General features: G+C 41.7%; 1 protein-coding gene across 1 annotated transcript in view; it reads left to right on the plus strand.

The window, feature by feature from the left end:
* Positions 1 to 8,746, plus strand: part of LOC148533749 (cytochrome P450 2C5-like) — an 84,862-nt gene extending 76,116 nt beyond the window's left edge. The window contains exons 9-10 of the mRNA XM_088467239.1: positions 2,996 to 3,137; positions 8,494 to 8,746. Coding sequence (XP_088323365.1) covers positions 2,996 to 3,137; positions 8,494 to 8,672 — 321 coding nt within the window. The 3' untranslated portion in view covers positions 8,673 to 8,746. The remainder of the gene's footprint in view (positions 1 to 2,995; positions 3,138 to 8,493) is intronic.
* Positions 8,747 to 12,665: the final 3,919 nt, after the last annotated feature.

Raw genomic sequence — 12,665 nt, forward strand, 5'->3', positions numbered from 1 at the left:
AGACATTACATCCCACCAGACCCTCAGCACTTCACCCCCTCTTTTCCCAGACCGCCCTCACCATCAAACTTACCAACTATGACATATTTCTCCCATGTATCTGGAGAGAAAGTCATGTACGGCATCTGGTCCTCTCCACCTTCCACCTCCTCCTTGACTGTATCTCCTCCTGCCTCCCCCGCTACCTCTCTCCTTCAGACTGTTCCCACCTTGCCCACCTCCTCAATCTCTCCCTCTCATCAGACACTGTTCCTTCTGCATTCAAGCATGCATTTTTCTCCCCCATTCTTAAAAAACCTACCCTTGATTCTAATACAATCTCCAACTACTGACCAATCTCTCTACTCCCTTTTGCCTCCAAATTCATTAAGTGTATTGTTTGCAACCACCTTTCTTTCCTTCCACTCTCTGCTTGAACCATTTCAGTCTGGCTGCCATCCTTTCCACTCCACTGAAACTGCCTTCACGAAAGTCAGCAATGACCTCGTTCTGCCAAATCCAATGGCCACTACTCTATGCTAAATCTCCTCTCTACTCTTTTGTTCTTGACACTGTAGACCACCCTCTCATCATGCATTCTTCACTCCCTTGGTCTACATGATACTGCCCTCTCATGGCTGTCCTCCTGCCTCTGTGACCCTTCATTCTATGTCTTCTCTCATGACTTCCCTCCTACTTCCACTAATTGTAGGTGTCCCCCAAGGTTCTGTTCTTGAACCTCTCCTTTTCTCCCCCTATATGTGCTTTTTAGGTGAACTCATTAGCTCTTTTGGCCTTCAATATCATCTCTATGCTGATGATACTCAGATCTAGCTTTCCTCCCCTGACCTTATCCCAATTTTTCTCATTCATATCTCCAACTGTCTCTCTGCTATCTCTTCCTGGATGTCCCAGCATTTTCTTAAATTTAACATGTCTAAGACTGAGATGATCATTTTCAACCCTCACACATAACCTCACTTCCTACAATTTCATTACCTATTGACAGCAGTTGGAGTTATCCTTGACTCCTCCCTCTCCTTCAAACCACACATTCATTATCTTTTGCAGTCCAGCAATTTCCATTTAGTATTTTTCCAGGATCAGACCCTTTCTCACCCTGGAAGTTGTGAACTACCCTCATCCACTCACTGGTCACCTCCAGATTGAATTACTGTAACCTCCTCCTATCTGGCTTCTCTGACTCTCATTTATCTCCACTCCAATCTGTCCTCAATGCTGCTACTTTGCTCATCTCCCTCTCCATTTGTTCTACAACTGCTTTCCTGCTACTCCAAGCCCTACACTGGCTCCCCCTCCCCTTCAGAATCCAATTCGCCCTCACCCAATCCTTTCTCATTTACATCTCTGACCTCATCTCACTTCACACACCTGCCCACCCACTTCGCTCCTGCAACTGATTTCTTCCTCTCACTCCAAGATTTTGCCGGTGCTGCTCCCTACCTCAGTAATTCTTTTCCACTCTCTATCAGACTCTCCACTTCTCTACAAATCTTCAAATGGGCTCTCAAGACCCACTTCATGAAAACCTTCCAGCTCCCATTCTAACCCACTGCTCTATGAACCTTCTTCACTGTCTACCGCATCCGTGTCACCCTTGTCTGTTCGCCCCTCCCTTTTAGAATGTAAGAGCAGGGCCCTCTTCCCTCATGTGCTTCTCCTAGCTTTATTTATACTATATATTACTCCTAACTCCATACAACGGCATCTAACACTTGGCTGCTGATGCCCTGCTGCTTATTTTAATGTTATGATTGCTAATGCAGCAAAGTGTATAAACTATGTCCTTGTCCTGCATTGTTTGGTCCTGGTAATAACCGTGTTCTTGTAAACTCCTTTGCTTAATGTACTTTGTAAGGATCTGTGGAACCCTTGTGGCATTATATAAATAAAGGATATTAATAATAATATTAATAATTATAATAATAATAACCTCCAAATAAAAATTTTATAAAATCATTTGTACTTTATAGTTCACATTAGGTGGGATAATATTCCACCATTTGTTTTACAGATATTTTTGTAGGCTCCATTTTAACTGAATTAGTGCTACCAAATACCTCTCTTTTCTACTTTGAATTTTAATTTCATTACAAGAAATACAGTCCAGTTTTTAGTAGTCAAAATCTATGGGGTTCCTTTGGCACATGTACAGTATGTGACCACTATATGAAAACACTGTTTGGGACCAGTGCGATTTGGGTTTATAGGATCAGTCAAAGACTTAGGGCCTGATTCAGAGTCACTCGCTCGCGCTGTGCATTTGCAAGTGGCCCAATGTTCTGCGTATGCGCATGCGCACGCTTCATTCTGTGCGTGTGCGAACTACTCACTGCGATTGCAACCCTCTCGCTCGCCCAGCAAAGGTATCCCAGGGTAATGAGTGACAGGAGAGGCCATTTGTGGGTGGTAACAGGGACAGGACACTAATAACGGGGGGTTGGAGATGCGAATGCAGGCATGCCTGGGTGTTTCAACGCCGTTTTAGAGGCGTGCATAATTAACAGGCAGCGTCATTGTACATGTCACTTGTCATTTTTTTACACTGATTTCCTCGCAATGCTTGAGGTAGGGTAAAGCTACCTCAAGCACTGCATTCACATCCGATGGTGCTCGATGTACCAATGTTTTAATACACTTCCTGGAGATGACGTGTTGCTGGTGGGTGGCTCTGCTTTTGCGATTGGGCGTATGCATACACAAAGTGGCCGCTCGCTAAGACATGGTGGGCGTGCTTATGCCTTGGTGAGCGATCGCTTCCCGTGGCTTCACTTTGAAAAATTTGCATATGCATCTAGTGAGCATACGCAGATAGCGAACGGGTCAGAATCAGGCCATTAATCTGTCCAATGTGTCAATCCACATATGTGATAAGAACCTAATCTTTCAGCTGATGGAGTGGTCAATTATGGGCTCTGTATAAAGAGTTCTAATTTTTTCATTTTGTGTATCAGTTACATAATGGACAACTTGTAAATGATTGAATTTTCCCCAGGGAACCACTGTGATGGCAATACTGTCCTCTGCACTAAAAGATGCCACCTACTTTAAGAAACCAGAAGAGTTTTACCCAGAACATTTTCTCACCCCAGAAGGACATTTCAAGACTAATGAAGCATTCATACCATTCTCTATGGGTAAGACTAGTTCTGATCAGATTTTTGGCCACTTGTAAATGTTACTTGACTGGTCCTTGGTCAGTAGCACAGACTGGTGAAAATAACTTGGAATGTAAGGTTTTACAAACAGTTTGTTACACTCTGCTCAAATTGTGTGACTTACTGTAACTTGCCATTTGCCGCAGGTCAGGATTTATGACTGACCTTGTTTGAGAACCATGCACTGATATCACCATCATGCACTATGTCAGCTGATAGAATTCTTCTAGTGGGAGTGCTACTGTCTCAGCTGACCTTATCAGCCTATCAGGGACTTGCAGCAGATCATACCCCCTGTAAGAACTCCCACTAGTGCCAGAGCAAAGAGTTGCTTGCTTGTGTTAACTAATATTCTGTGGCTCTTTTGTGCAGTAAACCATTACTGTTATCCGGCCCCATATCTACAGTTGCTGTTTCCTCGTGATTCCTGTGTCCTGTACCGCTGAATTCTGGTTAGAGGAATATCAAGTCTTCACAGTGTACTCATACAGAAAACATCTCAGTTGCTGCCTATTCTCCAGCCCAGTGCAATCACCAACTGCACTGATTAGAGGATTCCTTGGTGATTTAACTAATTCCTTGGTGGTTTAACGCTCAGCCTTCTGTAATCAGCTCAGCAAGTCTGTTCCAGACCTTGGCTTTGTTCCTGACCTGCTTTTGTCTAATCCCTGGTACTGCATTTGGTAATCTGGTTCTGACCTCTGTGACCTGCATACGTATGCTCCCTGTTACCGTTTTGTCCATTTGATTCTGACCCGAACTGTTGACTACGCTGAAAGTCTTCTCCTCTCTATATAGAGTTCACCAGCACCTGTATAGGGGGACCTATTCTGAGGGCCGCAACCTGTGTGTTGGACACAGCCAAGTCCATAACTTCTTGCAAGGGTCCCTGGTGAACACATCCATCACATTAGAGTCCATGCCTCGGAAATAGGTCTCGCCAATTTCCCAAAATTTGAGTTGCGTCCATTAGCAACCCAAGAGTTGTGACACAGTTATCTTCAAAGCCTGTTTGAATAGGAGACGACAGAGCTACAATATTGATGGTCTTTAGTCATCCTACATTCTAAGAATGGTATTGGCATTAGCCTGATACTAGAAATAGATATAATAAGTCAAAATGATTAAAACCCTTAAATTCTCTATTTACTGTAGCAGAAGAAATTCACCATCATTATCCCAACTGTATTGCCAATATACTGTAAACATCTGCCTCCAGGTGCAAAAGTCTCAGTCTGTAGATGAAAAACATGCAAGTCTGGCCACTATTGTCATTCAACAGAGAGGGAGCCCAAATGTGAATGCAATAAAAGCCAACAAATGTCTAGGGCAAATAATGACTGATCTGCTTTGAATTCTGAACAAAATGATCCATGAACTTTACATTTGGGGGTTCCTCAAGAAAACAGAACTAGTCAGGTTCATATGACGTTGTCTTCCTAAATTGTACCTGAACCAAAATGATTTTATCCAAATGCTTATTTAAAGATCGAAGGTCCCTTAAAGAGGGTTAAGGAAACTGCAAGTTATATATTAAGTTAAGGCCATAATTGTCTGGCTTCCAGAAGCAAAAAAGTTGACATTAGCAAAACTTTGTTGGGTGGTGCTCTGCAGTCTTGGCATACCCTGGGATATTTTATGACTACCAAAACTTCACTGAGAATGATCAAGGTCTTACAACAGCCAATAAATAGTACTGAGAATTCCACCAGTTACAAAGGTGGTGTAAGAGTTTATTAAGCTTCTAATCTTATGCGTTTTCTCTAGTGTACTGGAAAACACTTTATAATATCTAGCTATGACTTTATACATGTCACAATGAGAATAGAGACATCAATCTGTAGCTGGTTCTTTATATTTATTGGACATTCACAATGCTGAAAGTAATTATGTCAACATGAGAATGTTGACATGGCCGTAAGGTCAACTTTGAAAATTTCAACATTTTCATAATGTGACATAGACCATGTCGACATTTAGCAAGTCAGCACTGATGTCATCTCAACGTTGCTAGAAAGTAAACACTGTTTTTCCTGTCATTCTTTTCCTAATCCTAATCCTAATGGTAACCCTAAAGCTAATGGCATTCGTAACAGTAACCCTGACGCTAATAGCAATACTAACGGTAACCCTAAAGCTAATGGCAATCCTAACAGTGTCCCTAAAACTAATGGCAATCCTAATGGTAACCCTAACGCTAATGGCAATACTAATGGAAACTCTAACACTAATGGCAATCCTAACGGTGTCCTTAACGCTAATGGCAATCCTACCGGTAACCCTAGCCGCTAATGGCAATCCTAACGGTAACCCTAACCGCTAATGGCAATCCTAACGGTAACCCTAACACTACTGCCAATCCTAACGGTGTCCCTAACGCTAATGACAATCCTAATGGTAACCCTAATGCTAATGGCAATCCTAATGGTAACCCTAATGCAAATGGCAATACAAATGGTAATGGCAAACCTAACGGTATATCTAACGCTAATGGCAATCCTAACGGTAACCCTAACACTAATGGCAATCCTAACGGTGTCCCTAATGCTAATGACAATCCTAATGGTAACCCTAACTCTAATGGCAATCCTAACGGTGTCCCTAATGCTAATGACAATCCTAACGGTAACCCTAACACTAATGGCAATCCTAACGGTAACCCTAATGCTAATGACAATCCTAACGGTAACCCTAACGCTAATGCCAATCCTAACGGTAACCCTAATGCTAATGGCAATCCTAATGGAAACTCTAAAACTAATGGCAATCCTAATGGTGTCCCTAATGCTAATGGCAATCCTAACGTTAACCCTAACGCTAATGGCATTCCTTACGGTGTCCCTAATGCTAATGACAATACTAATGGCAACTCTAACACTAATGGCAAACCTAATGGTAACCCTAACGCTAATGGCAATCCTAGTGGAAACTCTAACACTAATGGCAATCCTAACGGTGTCCCTAACACTAATGGCAATCCTAATGGTAACCCTAACGCTAATGGCAATACTAATGGAAACTCTAACACTAATGGCAATCCTAACGGTAAACCCAATACTAATGGAAACTCTAACACTAATGACAATCCTAACGGTGTCCCTAATGCTAATGACAATCCTAACGGTAACCCTAACGCTAATGGCAATCCTAACGGTGACCCCAATACTAATGGAAACTCTAACGCTAATGATAATCCTAACGGTGTCCCTAATGCTAATGACAATCTTAATGGTAACATTAACACTAATGGCAATCCTAACGGTAACCCTAACCGCTAATGGCAATCCTAACGGTAACCCTAACACTAAAGGCAATCCTAACGGTGTCCCTAACGCTAATGACAATCCTAACGGCAACCCTAACGCTAATGGCAATACTAATGGTAACCCTAATGCTAATGGCAATCCTAACGTTAACCCCAATACTAATGGAAACTCTAACACTAATGACAATCCTAACGGTGTCCCTAACACTAATGACAATCCTAACGGTAACCCTAACACTAATGACAATCCTAACGGCAACATTAACACTAATGGCAATACTAATGGAAACTCTAACACTAATGACAATCCTAACGGTGTCCCTAACACTAATGGCAATCCTAACGGTAACATTAACACTAATGGCAATACTAATGGAAACTCTAACACTAATGGCAATCCTAACGTTAACCCTAACCGCTAATGGCAATCCTAACGGTAACCCTAACACTAATGGCAATACTAATGGTAACCCTAACGCTAATGGCAATCCTAACGGTAACCCCAATCCTAACGGCAACCCTTAACACTAATGACAATCCTAACGGTGTCCCTAACGCTAATGGCAATTCTAACGGCAACATTAACACTAATGGCAATACTAATGGAAACTCTAACACTAATGGCAATCCTAACGGTATCTCTAACGCTAATGGCAATCCTAACGGTAACCCTAACGCTAATGGCAATCCTAACGGTAACCCTAACACGAATGGCAAACCTAACGGTGTCCCTAATGTTAATGACAATCCTAACGGTAACCCTAACGCTAATGACAATCCTAACGGTATCTCTAACGCTAATGGCAAACCAAACGGTGTCCCTAATGTTAATGACAATTCTAACGGTAACCCTAACGCTAATGACAATCCTAACGGTATCTCTAACGCTAATGGCAATCCTAACGGTAACCCTAATGCTAATGGCAATCCTAACGGTAACCCTAATGCTAATGGCAATCCTAACGGTAACTCTAACGCTAATTGCAATCCTAACGGTAACCCTAATGCTAATGGCAATCCTAACGGTAACCCTAATGCTAATGGCAATCCTAACGGTATCTCTAACGCTAATGGCAATCCTAACGGTAACCCTAATGCTAATGGCAATCCTAACGGTAACCCTAACACTAATGACAATCCTAACGGTAACCCTAATGCTAATGGCAATACTAATGGTAACCCTAACGCTAATGGCAATCCTAACGGTAACCCTAATGCTAATGGCAATCCTAATGGAAACTCTAACACTAATGGCAATCCTAACGGTAACCCCAATACTAATGGAAACTCTAACACTAATGACAATCCTAATGGTGTCCCTAATGCTAATGACAATCCTAATGGTAACCCTAGCACTAATGGCAATCCTAACGGTAACCCTAATGCTAATGGCAATACTAATGGAAACTCTAAAGCTAATGTCAATCCTAACGGTAACCCTAACACTAATGACAATCCTAACGCTAACATTAACACTAATGGCAATACTAATGGAAACTCTAACACTAATGGCAATCCTAACGTTAACCCTAACCGCTAATGGCAATCCTAACAGTAACCCTAACACTAATGGCAATACTAATGGTAACCCTAACGCTAATGGCAATCCTAACGGTAACCCCAATCCTAACGGTAACCCTAACACTAATGACAATCCTAACGCTAACATTAACACTAATGGCAATACTAATGGAAACTCTAACACTAATGGCAATCCTAACGGTAACCCTAACGCTAATGGCAATCCTAACGGTAACCCCAATCCTAACGGTATCTCTAACGCTAATGACAATCCTAACGGTAACCCTAACTTTGAAATGAAATGTATAGTGAATAAGGCTGGAACTGTGATATTGTGAACAATGTTTTCATACAATAACATGTTTAATACAAAGAATATTCTTCTCTTTAATAAGTAAACTCTTCAGAAATAGTTGGATATGTTTCTGTTGGTCAGACTGGTAACAGAATAGTAGAAATAAATACTGTAAACTGCTTCCTAAATGCAATGGGGGGAAGACCCTCTAGCAGTTATATTGTATTAATGTCTCCTGTTGTTGTCTGTCCCAGGTAAAAGAAGCTGTGTTGGGGAAAATATGGCTAAAATGGAGATTTTTCTGTTCTTCACAACACTGCTGCAGAACTTCACATTCCAGGCTCCTCCCGGAGCGCAGCTGGACCTCACCCCTGCATTTGGGGCTACTAACGCCCCCAAACCTCATGAGATCTGTGCTATACCTCGCAGATAGAACGTGCTTTCAGACAAACTCATTTGAAAATACTGTATGTCCTGTTTGTCTAGAATTGTAACATCTAATTTTAACTAACAGTATCTGATATTCATATTGTAGAAGGTAATCATTACTAATGTCATACAGCACTAATGTCATACAGGACTAATGTCATACAGGACTAATGTCATACAGCACTAATGTCATACAGCACTAATGTCATACAGGACTAATGTCATACAGGACTAATGTCATACAGCACTAATGTCATACAGGACTAATGTCATACAGGACTAATGTTGTAGCTGCTAGTGATGGATTTGGAATAACTGCTTTGGCCCCTGATGCATAAATGTACATTGTTGTAATAATACTGCTACAGTAAGTGTGTCTTCCGTCACTCAGGATATGCAGGAAGAGAATATACTGATGTATGTTATAAAATACAATGGTGAGGAGCTGAGATCTGGGAGGGTAAGAGAGACTGAGCCCTGATACCTTACAGTTCCCTTGTTGTGGTTTCAGTGGAATCTGAACAATTCTGGGATTTATTGTTCGGAGTAAATTCTATCTCTGCAGCCGTAGGAAATATAAGTTTTACCTAGATGTGGCATGTTAGGTCAACATTTCTTAAGTCGACATGCATTGGGTCGACATGAAAATGTTGACATGGTTGAAATGTCGACGCGCAGCTGTGACCATGTCGACATTCAGCATGTCTACACGGGTGAAATGTCAACATGATGGTAGTTACTTACCAGGTCCCAGGAGGCAGCACCTTCTTCTGGGTCCCAGCAGTCACATGATTGTCACCTCCGGCGGAGTGATCTCATGGCACAGCGTTCTGGTACAGTAAGTACACTTTACCTCTCTCTAACCCTACATCTAGAACCTAACCCTAATCCCCCCCAGAGCATTCCAGTGCTTAGTACATTTGAGAATTGCGGGTAAAACAGCATTTTTGGGGGTTTTACCAAATTCCTGCCCTTAGTACATCCCGCCCATGAAGAGAGGATAAGATGTATTGTTCCTGGAGAGGTGGGAAAAAGCAAAAACAAAAAGGAGCAACTTTGCACCTGGGTAAAACCATGTTACACTGCTGGTGGTGGTGATTTCAATTGTGCATAGAGATATAGATGTGAGAGCGCTCAAATCTGATTTGATAAATTTGTCCAGCATTTTGTGGGCTTCATGCAGAAGCAGTCAGTATTTACCCTGCCTGCAAAAATAATAAATGTATTTACCCCCCTTGTATTGCAGCACAGTTTGTCCTAGGTGCAAATGATTTTTTGCTATGGTTAGAACTCAGAATCGGACCCATTATAAGTAGCCTGGGTGACCTTCTACATCCTTTTCTGCATACAGACAATAGTAATAGCTGAAATGGTGTAATATATTCTAGTGGAAACAATTCTTCTATACCATCACTAATTATCAATCCTACATAACACTCTCAGCAAAAGTTATTTTTCCTTGCTTTAAAATCTGAAATACTCATTCCAGATCATATGATGCTGTAGTTCCCAGTCACTTTACCCGTCATCTGCATGTACACGACAACTGTGGACTGTGAGGGGAAGGGGTAAAAAGAACAATAAGATATGTATCTTCCACACTGGTCCAAAATTTTTTTTTGGGAGTGGGATGCTGGCATCTGCGGATTGTTCGTGGAAGTGCTGTTGTCTCGCACATTAATGGAAAAATGATAGGTGGGGGAGGGGACTTTAATAGATAATAATTAATAGATAGAAAGATGGGGGCACCCTAATTTACATTTCAAACTATGTGCCCCCATAGAAAGTTTTGCCTGCTGATCAGTGTGATCACCATGTACGAGGTGTGGCTATTAAATAATGAGACTGCACTTGTAAAAAATAAACCATACTGCGTGAATTAAAAGAGAGTGGGGGAACATGGACCTTAGACTATCTCAAAACAGTTTTGCAAGTTTTACCCCTCTCGTGCAGTTAGTTTGCTGTCACACAGCGTTCAAAGAAGTTGTGTATTTCCCGTGGAAACATAAAAATGCTTAGTTCAAAAGTAGAACAACGTGTTAACTTAATTTTTTTGTTAAATTGAAGAAAACGCCCAGTGAATCGTTCCGTATGCTAACCAAGGCGTGGCAGATTGTATGTCGTGTGTGTTTGAGTGGCACAAAAGATTTAGCGATGGTTGTGAGGATGTTGAACATCTCGGTAGGCGCTAGAGGTGAGCGGATTCGGTTTTACTCCGATTTACTCGGATCTTTTTATTGGCTTTCGCCTATCATGTGTTTTGGATAGCCAATAGAATAAATCCGAATTTGCGGTAAAGTGGCGATAAGAACCGAGTAAATCTGAGTAAAACAGAGCCTGCACATCGCGCATCAAAAAACAAATGAAAAATGTGAATTTTTTTTTAGATAATTGTTCGTTGACATCAGAATGATAGCAGAAATTGTACACATCAACAATGAAACTGTTAGGTAAGTTTTTGATGGTTCCAAAGCAACGTTTTTTCGAAAAAATTCAAGCGCGTTTTTTTTAGATAAAGTTATTACCTGTGATGAAACGTGGATCTTTCAGTACGATCCTGAGACAAAATGCCAATCCATGCACTGGAAAACGCCATCATCACCAAGAATGAAGAAAGAATGTCAAAGCAAATCCAAATTCAAAGCCACGTTAATTGTTTTCTTTGATATCTGAGTGTTATTTTGGAAGACTGGGTAACAGAAGGCGCAACAGTGAATCTACAGTACAATACTACAAAAATGTTCTATAAAGTTTGTGGGAAAGAATCAGGAGAAAAAGAGGACAGAGTTGAGGAAATATGTTTTCATCCTCCATCAGCACCTTCCCACACAGCTCTCTCTGTGAAGCAGTTTTTGGCCAAGAAACTGATTGCAGTGCTAGAACACCCTCCATACTCGCCAGACCTAGCACCGTGTGACTTCTTTCTTTTCCATAAAGTCAAATCTGTACTCAAGGGAACCCGTTTTGCATCAGTTACTGAGGTAAAGGAGAATACGAAGGAGCTGTTGAGACAGCTGACAGCTGAGCTATAGCGCGGCTTTTACCAATGGAAAATAAGAAAGCAGCAGCGTGTGAATGCAGGCGGGGAGTACATAGAGGGGAACTGGGAAGAGTTAAAATGTACTTAATATAATTGTACATGAATTATAGCATCACTTTCGTTATTTAATAACCACACCTCGTATTAACCCCTGCACTGCATAAAAATCATGGGGACCAAAGACGAAGAAGATCTCCCCCAGCCAGGCATCCATAAAATCAGGAGCAGAAACATTTGAAACAGGAGAGAGCCCTCTTTCTTATTATGTGGCCCCCAGCTAGTTATTGTGTGGTGAGAATCTGTGATCACCAGACAATATTACCTGTGGCAGCGGAAAAAATAGCTTTTCTGTATATGGATGGGAGGGCACTAACTGCCCTATCCCCCCATAATGATGACTCCACATATGGGGACACACATTTAAAAAAGAGAGGAGGAGGGGTGGGGTCTGAGGTGCATTCTGGGACAGGAGGGAAGGTTATGTAATAATGATATACAGGGTAGAGGTGAGTGAGAATCGTTTGTCAGATAAAGGTGAGACAGTCTGATGTAGTAATAAGAGTAAAAGTGAAGCACGCCTGTGCAATGGAATGTATACAGCTGTTCCCAGTTCAAATATAAATAAAAACAAAAACATATTTTATGTTCTACAGAAATACATTTGTAACAAATTACTGAATACTTAAAAATATGGCCCTCTTTCAGAGCCACTCGCTAGCGGCAGTACGCTCGTTCCGAGCGATGTTCGCACATCTGCGCATGCGTACGGTTTTGAGTACGCATGCACGAACCAGTCAGTGCGGCCGAAAATCATTTGTACGCAATATAGCGAGTGCCTGCTATTTTGAGTGACAGAATGAGGCGTATGTGGGTGATAACAGGGGAAGGTGCTTGAAAACGGGGAGTGGAGATCCGAACGCAGGCGTGCTTAAAGGTCAAAACGGGCGTTTTATGGGT

The sequence above is a fragment of the Taudactylus pleione genome, unplaced genomic scaffold (genome assembly GCF_031769625.1).
Source record: "Taudactylus pleione unplaced genomic scaffold, aTauple2 ptg000070l, whole genome shotgun sequence".
Classification (NCBI taxonomy): domain Eukaryota; kingdom Metazoa; phylum Chordata; class Amphibia; order Anura; family Myobatrachidae; genus Taudactylus; species Taudactylus pleione.